Source organism: Antechinus flavipes, chromosome 5 (assembly GCF_016432865.1).
Source record: "Antechinus flavipes isolate AdamAnt ecotype Samford, QLD, Australia chromosome 5, AdamAnt_v2, whole genome shotgun sequence".
Lineage (NCBI taxonomy): Eukaryota > Metazoa > Chordata > Mammalia > Dasyuromorphia > Dasyuridae > Antechinus > Antechinus flavipes.
The window spans coordinates 211266442-211283428 of NC_067402.1; the positions used below are offsets into that span (position 1 = coordinate 211266442).

At 31.2% G+C, this 16987-nt stretch overlaps 1 protein-coding gene across 6 annotated transcripts in view; it reads right to left on the bottom strand.

Annotated features, from left to right (window-relative positions):
- USP15 (ubiquitin specific peptidase 15) overlaps window positions 1–16987 on the bottom strand; it is a 154145-nt gene that overhangs the window by 64292 nt on the left and 72866 nt on the right. For 5 of the 6 annotated variants that reach the window (XR_007947652.1, XM_051961331.1, XM_051961333.1 and 2 more), the window contains 2 exons: window positions 6192–6278; window positions 689–833 (listed from right to left, as the gene is read on the bottom strand). Coding sequence is in view for 5 of the 6 variants with exons in the window: in XM_051961331.1 (XP_051817291.1) it covers window positions 689–833; window positions 6192–6278 (232 nt within the window). In the remaining variant the exon portion in view is untranslated. Of the gene's footprint in view, window positions 1–688; window positions 834–1094; window positions 1229–6191; window positions 6279–16987 lie in introns of those variants that run through there. The other variant, XM_051961335.1, reaches the window with a different exon arrangement.

Here is a 16987-nt window from a genome sequence, read left to right on the forward strand (position 1 = left end):
ATTATAGCATATGTCAAAAGAAGAAACAATGCCTTCTTTGGGGTCAAGACAAGTTGCTCTTTACTACAACTTTAGATTGACAGATAGTACACACAGCCCACAGCAGGGGAAGACGGAAAAAAACATCACTAAGGGAATAAGAAAAAACACGGTTTCTCTTACAACATAAAATACTTGAAATTCTAGTTAAAATTTTCAAGCAAAATGGTTTTTAACATGGTAATCAATAAATTATTCCCATTAAGAAATGTTACTTAGCATTATTTTATTCTTATTGACTGGTATTTGAAACACTTTAGTAGATATTTCCCCTTTGACAATCTCTTCCTGTGAACATCTCTTGCATATCATTAAATTTTTTTTAGTTAGAAAAGCAATTTTTAGGGTTTCTAAATATTTCTTAAACAAAACTCCAAACCTGTTTTTAGTATAAAGAGATGCACATACCTATTATTGAAGTTTTGTTTTCAGAAAACTAAATATTTTCTCCTTTTAAATGAATATCTGAATGAAAAATTCCTTAAGCTGCTACTAACAACCAATCACCAGCTTGCTTAAACCAAAGATGTGGCAATGTTGTGATACACATTCTAGAACACTAAATAATAAATTTGAAAATTATTCCACTATTCAAAAAGTAGCGATTTCCAAGAAGTACATTCATTTCATTTCAATTTGAAACACCTACCTGAATAGCTGAATTCATGAAACACGTATTTCCCAAGTTACTTAGGCCACATAGGCCAGGCTGTTCATTGTTTCTTCCTGGCTCTGAATAATCATAGTTCTTATAAGCAGTGTATGATGGGAGACAATAATTTGAATTTTTCACACTGGAAGAAAACAAAACATCTTTCATAATGCAGCCAATAAAGAATCCATGGATTGTTATAATACACATAAAGCACTTTTTATCACTTATGACATAAATGATCCAGGTTCAAATTTTTTTTAAAAAAAGCATTTAACTTAGATATTTTCTAAGTTCTGAATCCCAGCCAAAATAAACCCACCACACATCCCTTGATCAGTCATCAAAAACACTGCATCATGTACCACATCAACCAATACAGACTACTACTGTATTTTTCTACCCTTGATTAACTGGAGCAGCTTCACAGCAAACTGCATTCTTCATTGCTCCATCAAATTTAAAACATTTAGATTTTAAACACCACCAGCAGCAATAGATCATCTCATTTACGTCTCTTTTGCATTCTGCTACCATAAGAGTAAGAACAGTAGAAAAGGGAAGGAAGAGTTGTGCTTTAGTTACAGGTGAGAGCTGAGATTTCCAAGGCCACTGTGACATCACTGGCCTGATGCACTGAAAATTCTATTTATAGTTTCTCTGCTAGGACAGCATAATACAGCATTGAAATACAGAAAAAGCTTGTGGTGATCAGAAATGCACAAATGCTTCTAAGTACGTATACCTCCTACTAGTGAGAGATAGCTTTTCTTTTCTTCAAAGCTTGTAAGCTTGAGTTATATAGTTTATGTGATTGGAAGACTGATTTTAGGCTAATTTGCTTAAAGGCATCCTTTTATTTTTTAACCTATTAATGCTTTAGAAAAAATCCAATTAATTAAAATATAAGTATACAAGGGAAAATAAAAAATATTCTTATTTTTAAGAAGCAAAATATTCTTGTAAAAGATTCGATTTAACTTGAAACTATTTCTAATTATAATTATAAAATGTTCATGATAGAAACTTTGTATATTGTTCAAGGCATTCCTGCAATTGTTCAATCTTTTTTCCACCTTAGAAAAAATCTCAGTAAGATTCACAAGGTCATTTGATTTAAAAGCAAGCACACAGTATTATGAATGAATAATGAATTACAAAATCTTATCATGTTAAAAAAATTAGTTAAAATGTTTTGCAATCTAGTGTTTTAATTAAAAAAATCATGTCTGTAACTGATAACCACAATATCAAAAATATTTTATGTTTCCCTATATTATTATTTTAAGAATTGAACTGAATTATATTGCTGTAAGTTTTAGTTAACCTAATGCCTAAACCTTCTTCTGCTTTCCCAAATAAGTTAACTCTAATAAATAAATGAAAGAATGAACAAAATCGCATAACCACCTAAGATTAGACAGAGTGCAAATGATTCAAAATCTTGAACTATCTGGTGGGAAAAAATGAATTCTTCAGATGAAAGAGAAATAAAGAGAAGACTACAATAAAATTAAGTGATGGCAGGATTATACCAATTTACCCTTAAAAAATACTTTAAAAGCCACAAAAATAAAATTCACATGTGTTTTTTTCTGCAAATTATTACTCATCATAGGTTCTTAGATAATGGAAACAAATTGCTATAATATCCATTAAAAGAAATTAGTTGTGCTAATGTTTTAAGTAAATTTAAATCGTGTTACATTCTTATTACCAAACATTAAAATACAGATTTCTAGGCATGGCATAAAAATATGTATCTGCATCTTATAGGTTAATTTAATAGAAACTGAAACTATATCTTTATTATAACAGTATAATGACATTTCAGTAGTTACAACTCACAATTTATGGGGAAATATGACAAATGTACACACACATGCTTTCTCATGCATCCTCTCTCTCAAAACACAAGCAAAAAAAAGAAAGCAGTCTCACACACACATGCAAAAAAAAAAAAAAAAAAGAAAAAAGAAAAGAAAAGAAAAAGAAAAAAAAGTACACAGCCTTACTACACAAGTATATATTCAGATATGGACCCTTCTCTATACATAATATAAGTGGTGTATCAGAATTATTCTTTGGTGGCTAAGTAATCAAGTCTATTAGAAAATAAACAAAATACATTTTCTAAGAGTTTAGGGTAAGAGATAAATGTTAGACTGTTTTGGTGACAAGCTGAGAATTGTTTCCCGAGATGGCAGGGGATGGCCTATATGATTAAATCAAATCATTTCACTTATGATACAATGACAATAAAACTTTTGAAAGCCCCAATGATGTTATACTCCCCTAAAGCAAATTACATTAAATCATTTGCAAAACATTCTGTGACTTTAGCACTACTTTTTAAAAAATTAACCTTTACTATGTTATATAACTGACATTCATCTTTTCTTATTACAACATCCTAAACTAGTCTCCTTCATAAAAGATAATTTTATTTTGCACAATTTCCAACAAATTTGATAGTAAAATTGAGTAGACTGCAGGTAAAAAAGAAAAAAAAAAGATGTTTTAGGATATTGCTAGCTTTATACGACAGTAGAATATTAAAATTAGTTTTTGTAAAGTTGATCCCTATTTCTTCAATGGTGATTGAAATAATTTTAGGCATTTTATCTTTATTTCATCAGTTTTCAATTGGCAGAACTCTTGAGTTTTATTTTTTTTCTGTATATAAATGTGCATTCTTTTAAAAAAAATCCCACAAGATTTATCTGTATCAAATATTCTTGCTTAAAAAACTTTTACAAAAACCAAAACTTTATAATTTATATAAAAATTATTAAAAATATCAATTCTAAAATAAAAAAAATTTTTTTTTAATAACACATGAAATGATACAATTATGAGGGCTTTCCCAAATGGATGAAGAGGATTCTTAAAGAGAAGAACCTTTTACTTTTTACTTTTGATGGGCAACTTCCTTGAATGAGAAAGATACTATAAAAGCCATTTATGGAATGAATGCAAATTAAAGATGAAGGGAACTTTACAGATGAGCCAATCTAACATCCATCCATCTCCCGATCCTCCACCCATCTATTTATTTTTTACAGATTAAGAACAAAATAAAACAAAACAAACCAAGACACAAGTAGTTTAAGTACCCCCCAAAATATATAACACAATAAGTTTAAGTGACTCAGGATCAATACAAGTCTCTTGAATCCTAAGAACAGGGTTTTTTCTACTTATACCACATTGTGTTAACACAGGATGATTAAAAGTCTTAGTGCATTTTTTAATCTTAAAATTTTAATAGCAAATTCACTGATTTAAACTTAAAACTGCACTACAGCTTTTGGAACCTTTTATATTTCAAATTTCTATATTCACTTAATAAGTTTCACATGTGGATGGGAAAAGTCTTTCTCTATTAAGAGTACAGCAATAGTTATATGACATTTACTGTCTTTTAAAGTAAAATAGGAGTCAAGAAGACGAAAGAACTACAGAGCAGAGGAAAAGGAAATTAGTTTTAAACTAAGATACTAAGTTTTAAAAAACATTAGAGCATTCCTCTAATAATTGGAAGTTGGCATTTCTTTTTGTTAAATAATGATAGTAATTAACGGATCAGTCAAAAAATATAAAGTTCATTAAAGTGGAGGAATACATTTTGGAGAAGGTAGAGTTCAAATGCTGTATCAAAAGAAAAAAGTTCGGGCCACATATTTACAATTCTTTTTTGCCCTATCATTAATTTTTCTAAAATAATCAAATATTTATATTACATATACATATCAGTATATTATGTGACTTGCAACTGATTTTTCATAATTCAAGATGGCAAATTTTTAAACCACAATATTGAATCACTATAGAATTTTGCAAGACTGATCACACACACATAAAATTACCACACACATTCATTTTAGCACACAATCTAAATGTGCTAACATTGAGTGACACTTAATAACTGGCTATTGAATTACTATCTGGAACTTCATTTATGCATTTAGTATTAAAGAGTCATCCTTAAATGACTTAATACTGACATGTTTACATCAACCTGAACCTGAAATTCTATTCCTCACTGTTATATGATTTCAAAAACTGAAGAGTGGGTCAAGAAAAAACTATAGGCAAATAATTTAAAATATTTATAATGTAATTTCTACTTAAAATTTCTCTCTGCAAAAAATCTCTGATTCAGCATTGCTTAAATTAATACATGATAGTAAGAGTTACAAAATATGGAAACATGCTTCTATGCATGAAAATTTAAACAGTGGTAGTCATGAGAATTTTAATAAAATTCCCTTCTAACAAAATTACCTGCAATGATAAATCTTAAATATATAGCAAAAATACTAAAAGGAGTTTTCAAAATAATCCAATCATTACAGTAATATGTTATCATGCTGTGATTTATCTGACTGTGAAAACCATTTTCATCATGAGGGAACTCAAGATATAAACTGTAAAGATACTATACTGCTCCTTACTAAGCACATTAGCTATACTAATCTCTAGTTAACACGCAGGAAACTAGTTCACCATTTCATTATGTAAATTAAATACATATTTACAACATCAAGTTAAATAGCATGTACTTTAGTTGTTTAGTATTAATATTAATAATATTTAATATTAACAATTTAATATTGAAGAAGGAAAAATTACTTCTAATAAAAGCAATATTTACTAGAAGCTATGATCCAAAATATGTGTATTTTACTATATTTTGCCTAAATTATTCTGCTACATACCAATTCAACAAAACATACTGAATAATTTAATGCAAAAACTATCAATAGAAACAGGTTGAGTTTCTTTAATAGCTTCTTAGCTTTACTTGACACGTAAAGTATATAGTAATTAAATATTGTGTACTGTAACTAAAGTTAACTTAGCATATACATAATATTATGCTCAGATGAGAGAATATAAAGGATAAAAAGCCTTAAAAGTTTTTTTCCCCAGAATTTGATCCTTCTAATACCAAACAATACAACTGCAACTTTGAGTTTGTATCATTATAACATATATGCTAATCCAAATGTCTTAAGAAAATATGCATAATTGCTAGTCATGGATAAATATAAAATAAATATAAGGTAACTCACCTAAAAAAGTATTCTAACATTATGGATCATTATTTATTGTTCACATCAAAAATACATTTTTTAAAAATAATTTGAGCCATGACCTTTAATCACTGATTGTGATTACTGGTGTTGGAAATATCAAATTCTAAAGAAACTTTATTATACTTGACATATCTTTTAGACCAGAATTCAAATTAATTATACACACATAAATGTATATATTATGTATATAAGTATATCTGCTAAATTCAGAGCAAATTTATAAGCATACATGATTGCTCATTTTACAATGAGCAATGGTGAAATGCTAACCAATAATTCAGAGAAACTCAGTTTTAATGCAAAAAATTATTCAACCTGAATTTTAGATAGGATTTATTTTCTGCAACCAGAAGGGAGTGATTCAATTAAACAAACAGTTCTTAAGATACATTGCTTACTTTCTGTTGTTGATGTTGTTATAATTATTTGATAGAGATGAAGGAGAGATCTTTGGTAAAGTTGAAAAATTGGATGCACCTGGGGACCTTTAAAAATATGAAAATGTTAAATTAGATAAAGATGCTAAATTCTGAAATTAATCATGAAATAAAGAAAAGAACAGATGCCAATGTATGTAACAAATGAATATTGAAAAATAAGTTATGAGCAAAAACCACTAAATATCAATTGGTTTCCAAATTCAAAATGCATTCTTCACATAAAATTTAAACTCACAGCAAAAAAGTGAACATCTTTTGTTTAATTAGTCAAATTAAACAAGCAACATAATTCTTCTGATTATTTTATTAAATAAAATATATCTCTTTTCTAAAAATTAAACATTTACTACAAAACATTTTGTTGCCAATGTTCCATTAATTGAAATACTTAAATTATTTAGGATAGTAGTCTCTCTCATGAGTTAATCCAGAATAGCATTACATAGTAAGAAGCCAAGAATCCAATTGTTCACAAAGCCAATTTATCACTCAGTTAAACAACAAACTCTTAATAATAGACAGGATATAGAAAAAGCATGAATAATAAATCACAAAGAGAATACACAAAGAATTTTTTGGCCAAGAGATTCAAAGCTGATTAATATTAAAAGCATATAATAATAATAATAATAAACTTAGTAAATTCTGATCATCTTGAACCATTTAGAGTTTTTTCAATATATTTTTTGGTGCCACTCAGTGGCAGTCTGGTGAAGCCTAAGTATGGACCCTTTCTTGGATGATGTTTTGAAATGCATTTTAAAAATACACAGGATTACAGAGGAAACCAATTATATTGAAATTATCTGTTTTAGAAAACAAGTTCACTGATCCCAAGTAAAGAATCCTTGGTTTAATACAACATAGATGAAGAAAAATGCTTATGGAGATAGTAATTTGCCCCAAAGCCACCCAACTATTAAGTAGCTAAGGTAGGATTCAAATCCTGGGCTCCTACTGCCCTGCACTGTTCTACTAGTAATTCTTAAATTTGTTATTTACACAGCAATTTAATCACAGTTAATTTCTCCTATAATTTGGTTTAATTTGGCAAGTTCCTTTTCCACTAACAGTGTAAAACTAAACTTCAGTACAATAGCAACATTATCACAAATTTCAAATTTGTGAGGATCAAATGAAAATGGAAAAGGCTCGATTTTATTTTTATATTTTAATTTTGATCTACTCACAATTTCTCTAGAAGATAAACATGAACTAAAATATATCTTTAATCCTATAGAGAATTTCAGCAGCAATCACACTGATTCAAACTTTCAAAGTACAAAAGTACCCTAGATATTCTATTTTGTGGCTATTCATATAAATTCTCTTTTGCTGACCATCAGACATTTACCATATTTATCAACATGTCCAGTAAGAATAGTGTTTAACAGGAATAAGTGAAAGTGATAAGTTGTTTTTGTAGGCTTTATAAAGTTTAAGTATCTACCTATCTATGTATCTATTCCCACAATTTTTGAAAATATCTTTTTATGCTGCTACTTGGGCATTTCTAACAAAATAAAGGGTTACCTACATGGTATAGATGGGGTTAGCAGACTAACTTGAGCCTGATAACAGTTTGCTGAATTGAATTTGGAGTTAAATGCTTTCCTTCAGTAACCCCAAATTGAGATATTGACCTAGAATACATGCAGAAAATTGTGAATCCAGGATCAACAATTTTAGACTATTTAGAGGGGGTGGTAATGTGATAAACCAGTTTATTCAAAAGTCAATCTGTGAAATTAGATAAAGGCCAGTTGAATGAATTTTGAAGAAAGTACACCAGAATTTGTAATATTAGACAAAATCTAATATAAAGTTTAAAAAGATGGTAGATGTTAGTTGCCATTAATGTTTTCACACTAATTGCTATTAACAAATGCAATATTTTTAGTATTTAAAAAAAAGGGAGCAAGTATTATTCTAAATTCAGAGTTTTTTTTTTATTCTAAGCTATGGTAGAAAGGTTATACATGTCATCAGAAAACTAAAATTTAAAACATTCTCTTATGGACAACAATTACTGGTCATACATGACTTCTTCAACAGAAACTAATTTTAAAATATCTGAAATTTTATTTACCAGGAGAGGATAAGGAGAATTTGGTATGGGGAATTCTAGATATGGAAATTCCTTTTACCAATGCAAATGAATAGCTTTTTGACACTTAATAGTATAGAGAACTGCTAAATGACTTGGTCACACACTTATGGTATATGAGGTAGGACTTTAAAATTTTGGTCTTGCTGTCCTTTATGCACATTACCACTCTGAATACAAAAATATTTTTTGCCTATTGAACATGGACTTGTACAGTGAATGATATGATTATTATATTTATATTAAATATATGACCATAAATGGGCCAATAGACATTTTTTACTTCCTCATACTACTTACATAACACATACACTCCCCCTCCCACACACAATAAAGCTTTCTTCCACCCAGAAATTGGTTTACAAATGCAAACTTAAATGTTCTCCCAGATTGAAATAATTTTTTCCTCTTCATTTGACAATGAAGGTTCTTGACAGAACCTTGAAACGTATTGCTGAGTAATAATAACAAAGTTTCATATATCAAAGCTAAATTTTTAAAAAGAAAATGAATTATATAGATACTAAAACTACATGTATGTGTGTATATAATGTATGTGCTAATATAGAGCCATCACGTCCCTCCCCCCCAACTTTACTTTTGACTTTCTGGATTTTGTCATGATTTCTCAGCTGCTGTCTCACCCAGAAGGTTCCCTCAGCACCTGTGGCTCTTCATCCTGGAACATTCCTTGTCATGCTACGCCCCTTCTCTCATTGCTGAACTCTTTTCTGAGTCTCAAATTAGCAGGTAGGGGAGGAGTACCTAAGGTGGCCAATTTTCATTCTCCTCCTGACTGTTTGACCTTTTGCACCTACAGGGTACCTACCCATTCCTTTTCTGTAATGTCTCCTCCCATTAGATTGTAAGCTCCTTGAGAGAAAAAAAACTGTCTTTTGTTTTTTGAGGGTTTTTTTTTTTTTTTTTTTTTTTGGTAGCCTCAGCACTTAGCATGGTGCAGGCACATAGTAGACAATAAATTTTTAGTGAGTCGAATTCAATTGTTGCTTGTATTTGTATCTTTCCTATAGCACTGAGCACACCATCTGGGACATATTAAGCATTTAATAAATGCTTGCTTCCTTGCCATACAAGCCTTCTTTCCTAAAATAGCAAACAAAACTCTTTTCTTTATACATTAATATGCCATTTTCATTTTTTTAAAAGAAAGGTTAGACTACTCAAATACAAAGAAGGTAGAAAACAAGTTAACAATGAATAATAAGCAGATGATATAAAAAGCTCTCATGAATAAGGCCAAGCATACTGAAACTTCACTATAATATTTGCTATAAATTCGATTCAGGAATAAAAAGAATGTCCAATTACTTAAATAACAAAAAAGACTTATTTATAATGTAGTTTCAGCTTAAGGCACAGTGATCCTGTTGCTGTCTCACTATCATTCTATTTCTCTACTTATTTTCACTATAATATTTTTGATTGAGTGATGTATACCTTTTTTCTTTTAATGAGATATTTATTCCTCCTTAAACTATGACAATCTGGCATTCACATTCACCTTTTTACTTAAAGTTGAACAACTGAAATACATGAATGATCTCTGAAAGATCTAAGCCACAGGCTGCTTTCATTATTTAATTGTTTTGCTACATTTGTGAGTGCCGACTACTTTTACCACATTCTTTTGCCCCAAAGCCTTCAATAATTCCATATTTCCTACAAAACTGCTCTGCCTAATAATTTCATGGTTTATCATTATCTGATACCTTTTTTCCCCCCTCCACTTCTAATTCATGCAACTTCTCTCCATTATGTGATTGAGGGAAAGGGATCTACCCTGGCATCCCTTAAAAAAGTCTTTCATTGTCCAGCTTATATGCCTTTATTCACATTAACACAGGCCTGGAATGTCATTCCCCTTAAACTGTTGACTCTTCAGTAACTCAAATACCACTTCCTCCAAGAAGCAATGAACTTAAAAACTTCAAATGCATTTTACATTGGATAGGTAATCCACAAAATGTTTCCTGAAAATTAAGTTTATTTATTATTTACTGGAAAGATGAGGGTAGGTTTTCTGGGATCCACATGGAAGAAAGGGGAAGCTGAGGGAAGCACTAACAACTAAGGGAACCAGGAAAGGCCTTTTGTAGAAGATGGTACTTGAGCTGAGCCTCACAGACAGGAGGCTGAGGTGAGAAATAAGGGAATGACTTATGAAAAGGGAGGAAGACAGTAAGAAGACTAATTTGGCTGGAATGTACAGCAAAAAAAAAAAAAGTTTGCAAGTATGAATTTTTTTCTGGAAGCAATTAGTAGATGCCTAAATGATTATAGCAGCACTGTGAAACATTTTTGTAATGTCTTTACCACAGACAAATGCTTATCTGGTATTTAATCATATAGAGACTTGTATGGTTAAATTCTCAGTGTTTGTCTCTTCAATGAAACTGTAAAATCCATGTATCTCCTAGAGCAATGAGGCGGCACATATATGCATAAAAATAAATATGCTGAGTTATTTGAGCCCCAGCATAGCATTATAGTAAAGTTCTAATATGTAAGCACGATGATAAAATTCCACTTAATAGAAAGAATAATGAAGAAAGCATATTAAAAAAAAAAAGACTCATGAAAATTTTCACTTAAACAATTATAGTAGCATGGTTAGTTAATTCAGAAAGTTATACCCATGCACTAATATATTGAAACTAGACAATATTTACTTATTTAAAGCTATGACTTTTTGAAAGAACAATTCATATTTTATCATATTATACATTTGCATATTATTTAAAATATATATAACATTATATATATTATGTTATACAAAATATAATAACTACTTACGAATAGTTGCCTAGAAAACACCAAGTGGGGTCATGTAGTCAAACCCAACTGAAAAACTATTAAGCAACACCATCTATGAATAGGTCACAGCAATAGGCATTGGTTATAATTTGCTTTTTGATAAGTGATTTAAAAATTACAGGTGTGTTGAAATGATTTGAATATGTCAATTTATGTGTGTATATTTACACACATATAAAAATAAAAGAAAATGCACGTTAGAGACTCTTCTTTATTATTTTTATCCTTTAATGTTTTATTTCTTGATTGTCAGTCTATTAAATTGAAAACAAGGAAAGTGAGACATACACAATGAGGCTGGAATCAGATTGTGAGTAGCTTGAAATGTCAGAGGAATTTATATTTGATGCTATAGGCATTAAGAAGCTAATGGAGTTTAACTGAGTATAAAGTGACATGGTCTGACCTGTGCTTTAGAAAACTCACTTTGAATAGATGGGAAAGGAGAGAAACTTGAGAAGAAAGTATTAACTAGAAGGCTGATGTAATAGTTCAGGGTGAGAGGTGATGAGGTTCTACACCAGAGTGAGACTGATGGTTATGTGACTGTAGAGAAGAGAATGCATACAACAGACGGAGGTTAAAGCTGACAACGCTTGAAGTTGTTGTTCAGTAATTGATTTAACAGATTTTGTTAGTTTTATTCCATTTGTAATATGTCCAGTTCTTCCAAGAACAAAGAATCCAGAGATAATTAGTACAAAATTTATTTCATCAAGAATTTCTTTTGCAGGCATTCTTCCCCCCCTACCCCCAATCCTCATAACCAATGCTTGCTTAAAGAACTCTAATGAGAGTAAATAAACTATCTTCAAAAGCAACATATTAGTCCTCATATTAAACCTAAATAGTCATGTCTACAGCTTTTAACCCCTGTTGCCAGTTCTGCCTGTGGGACTAAGTAGAATAAAGGGTAAATGTTTTTTTAAAATGACAGTCATTCAGTTACTTGAAAATAGCTATTGAGTCCCAACTATACTTCTTTGCTCCATTCTAAAAATTTCTAATTCCTTCAACTAATTCTAAAAAGGCATATTCTTCAATTCCTCTTACCATCTTGGTTTCTCTTTTGACATGCTCCTGTTATTGACCTTTTTCCTAAAATACAGTATGCAATACTAAGTATATTATTATAGATGTGGTCTGACATGTTAATGAACATCATATATATGTGTGTGGACTAATATATGTACTTTCTTAAACTGGTATTTGTTGTCATATATTTTGAATCCTCCCTGATGTTCTGTTGGGCACATGATAATATTCTCTTTTGTATTGCTTTTGTTTTTCTTTTTGCTTATTTTGTTTCTGCAAATAAAATAATTTGGGGGTAAAGAAATTTTAATTCAAACACACACACACACACACACACACACACACACACACACACACACACTCTCTCTCTCATCTAAATTACTGAACTAAATGTGGAAAAACATAGGGTTCAAGGTAAGATCCATGAAGCATCCTACCAGAGATCTCCCTCCAAGTTGTTATCAAAAAAGAGCTATCATTAATTTGGTCTCATATGACCTCTTCTTAATGAAGTCATTAAAGAAGATAAAATGGCTTTTAGTAATCAGAGGTTTCCTAAATCAATCTTTTATTATTTTTTAAAACTTTCTCAAAATAAGTTATGCTCTCTGATATGTAGTTGGTTGCTCCCCTTAGTACTACAATCCCTTTACAATTAAAAATTGCAAAATTAAATTATAAAATTAAAATTACTCTTTTCTGCTTTTACCCTCTTTCATCTTCACCAATCTTTTTTAAATGACCAGTAATAGATTAACAATTCTATCTGTCAATTTTTAAAGAATTATAGGATATCTGGGTTCTGATAATTTGAACTTAACTGAGAGCAGCATGATGCTGATTACCGTATCACTTAATCTTAGATTTCTACACCCTTCTAACTACTTTCATTCTTCATTCTTAGTCCAAAAAGGATCTTCTTTGGAAAATAAATAAAGTGAGAGTTGGTTTTCAAGCCTTTTCATCAGATCCATTATCACCACCCAAATCTCCCTGAGCATCAATTCTAGCCAAGAAAAAGCTTTTGCTTGTAATAAAGTTAAAATACCTTTTGCTGTTATGTTATCCTTACCACAAATCACAAGCATTATCCGATTTTGAACTTTAGCTCAAACAGTTAGCTGAAACAGTGGCTTACAGAACTGTTATTCTTTTATAGAGACCTGATACAAGAAAAATAAGACAGAGCTTTGACTGTTCTTTTAAAGCCCAGTTTGGTTTTTCTCCAGTATTGCTAAATTTATGCAAATATATTGAGGTACACAACAATTTTGTTTTTGCTTCTTGACAAAAACCCTTTTCATCCTGAAACTCTTATTAGATAACAAGGTGAATAGGTCATTGAAATGTAAATATCACAGTGGCAGGGAGCTTCCTCTCCTTAAATATATATAAGGTTATGAGGTCATCTACTCTCATCTCTTCATTGTATAAATGATAAAGCTCACAGAGATCAAGCAACTTGCCCAAGTGCATGTAGGTGGCAGAGGTGAGATCTGAATTCATGTCTCTGACTGTTAGTTTAGCTCTTTTCAATGTAGTATTCAGATTCTGACTTATCTCAAGGATGTTAGTATATCTCCTAATCTCAGAAAGTCAATTCTCTCTAATTATAGGGTAAAGACCCTAGTTCAGGTCCTCATTTCCTTAGCATATGTAATATATACATATTACATATATATGTACACACACACATCATATATTAACAAAACAGTTGCAAACACTTTCATTCAAACATCCTGAAGGTGAAATCAAAGGTCACACTGAGGTAGGATTTGAACTCAAGGTCTTTAGGACCTTTAAAAAGCTCTAGACATCTCACAAAAAAACTGCTGCTTCTTTTAGTACTGTTGCTCTTGCAATCTTCCACTATTTTCAACTGTCAGATTTACAAATAAGTGTAAGTTTTAAATCAGCACTCCCCTTGCCAGATTTATTAGATCTATTTTACTAAAATACATAGTGTTTGCTGGTTAGGGCAGTTCTAGGCTTTTTTCAGTTTCCTGATGGTAATGATTATTTAATATTCCTTAGGAATTCCTAAATAGAAACTATTTAAATAAGTCAGGTTGGAGCTTCAATAAATCTATTTTTTATTTTCTTGTGACTGGGTATTAATTTTGATCTTTACTCTAAGAAGACAATAATTTGACGATAACAAAGACAGCTGATTTGCCAGTAGTTATTTCCATTCTATTAAGTAAGTTCATTTCATTTATGAGGTATTTAAATGCTTGCCACATCTAGACCCTACTTATTCTCTTCTGCAAGAGAAATGTCAATTATACATAGGTTTAAGGACTTTAGCCCTTCATATTTCTTTTTCTTAACATATTTTTATTGTCCTCCACTGCGACTACCTGTATTGAAATTACTGTAGTATGTGTATTTTGATGTGTGTGTGTGTTTTTTTTTTTTTGTGGGAAGAAGGAAGTGAGGGGAGGGGATGCAAAGTTTTTATAGAATTTTTCTTTCTTTTCATTGTAACAGATGTTGTATACCATATGATACATTTATCTTCATAGTAGTCTTTTTCAAATGTTTATCACCAACAAAAACTACAAGTCGATTAAATGTCCCATCAAACTGGTATCTATTCTGCCTTTGGATGTACCAGAAAATCAACTCTGCAGCTCCTTTAATTTATTTTTCCGGAAGAATCGAGTGCTATCTACTCATTTGACTGCTATATACCTTTGCCTTCTGTTTTAGTTAACAAAAACATCATGTTTGTTATGATTCAATTCAATCAGTAATAAATCCACCTATTAATCACCTTTTGGGTGATATAGGGAATATATGAGTTATGAAGAACATTCAAGAGGCCCTCATAGAATGATGCCCAGAGTGCCAAATGGTTAAAGGGAGAAAGACTGAGAAGACACGAGAAGCAGGACAGCAACTAAGAGGATCTCTAAACATGGCCTACTTTGGAGTTGAAGAGGTAGTGTAAGAGCAATGTTTCCAGGCATGAGTAGCTAACTAAGATTAGATCTGGAAAGGCAGGGTAATGAGATAGTTTTCCATTCTATCCAGAAAATGCCAAATCAGAGTGTGAGCTATGCATGCAGCTGTAACATATTCTGTGGGGTGTGTGTGTGTGTGTGTGTGTGTGTGTGTGTGTGTGTGTATAATTCAATAAGTATTTACTATATGTCTATTATTTGCTGTGTACTGTACAAGGTATTAGGGAAAGGGAGAGGAATCTGACAGTAATTTCACTGATATTAAGAACTCCAGCATAAGGAAATTCTCTCTACTGAGAGGCAAAATGACTTGCCCAGAAACCCACAGTCAGACACTAGATGCCGAGGATAAAAATGGAATTGTCCCTGCTCTCAAGGAGGTTATATACATATAAGTACATATTAAATATATACAAACTAAATTGTGGGATGGAAAAACAGGACTACCTGAGGTGATCAGGCAAGGTTTTCTTTACAAAGTGGCACTTACAATGAGATTTTCAAGGAAATAAATTGCTCTAAAGGGCAGCAGTCAGGAGAAAGCACACAAGAAGCTGGGACATTTTAGCCATGGGAGCAAAAGCACAGAGGTAGGACACAGGAATGTGTCAAATTTATTTCAATCAAAGGGATAACTTTTAATTAAGTTGTAAAGGTAGATTTAAGCCAGAATATGAAGGGCTTGGAAGGTGGATTAGCATTACTTCACCTTAGAGATAATAAGAAGCCATCAGAGTATATTGAATATGTGAGTGATATGATCTGATTTGATCTTTTGCAAAATCTTTTTGGCAAATGAAGGTGGATTGGATTGGAGACAGATTTGAGGCAGGGAGACCAATTAGGAAGCTGTTGCAATCAATTAAGCAACAAGCATTTATTAATGGCCAATTCTGTGTCATGTGCACTGATAACCCTTTTTTGTAGTGAGAAACAACTGAAAACTAAGGAAATGACCCACCAATTGGGAAGTGATTGTCACAAGAAATAATGTAGGGTACTTACAATGTAATATCAATATTGTAAAAACAAATAATTTTGACCTTGAGAGATCTAATCAACACAATTGTGCACTGTTTCCAGAATGCTGAAGAATGACATCCACCTTCTGAAATAGAGGTGATGAAGTAATATGCAGAAAGAAATACACATTTCTGAATAGGAATAATGTGGAAATTTGTTTTGCTTCATTAGGCTTATTTGTTACAAGGTTTTTTTGGTTTTTGTGTTTTTCATTTTCTTTTTCAGCAAGGGAAGAACTAGGAAAAAAAATAAAATTTAATTTGGAAGTTTTCTAGTGAATCCAAAGGAACTAACAAGGGATGCTATAGATGTAATCTCTATTAATATATGGGATGGATTAGATAAATTCTAATTACTACTATAGTCTTCTGGTTGGTATCCCTTCCTGAAGTTTCTTAACTCAAGTCACTCCTCTACTCTAATGTCAAGTTGATTCAAGAACCTGTAGTGGCTCCATATCACCTTCAAGATCAAATGTAAAACCTTCTTTTTGACTTTTAAAACCCTCCATAACCCAGTCAATCTCTTTCATTCCCAGTTTCTGATACTTTGCTCCCTTCCCTCCCTACCTTCCGAAATTCAGTGACACTGGATCTTTGCTATCACTTGCACTTTTCAAAGCACATATCACAATGCCTAGAAGACAGCAGGTGTTATATAAATGCTGCTTTTGCTATCTTGGCTACCATTACCATTATCATCATCACCATTATCTCCACCTCCTGATTTTCCTGATGTCCTTTCAAGTTTCAACTAAAATCCCATATTCTGCATGAAATCTGTCATAA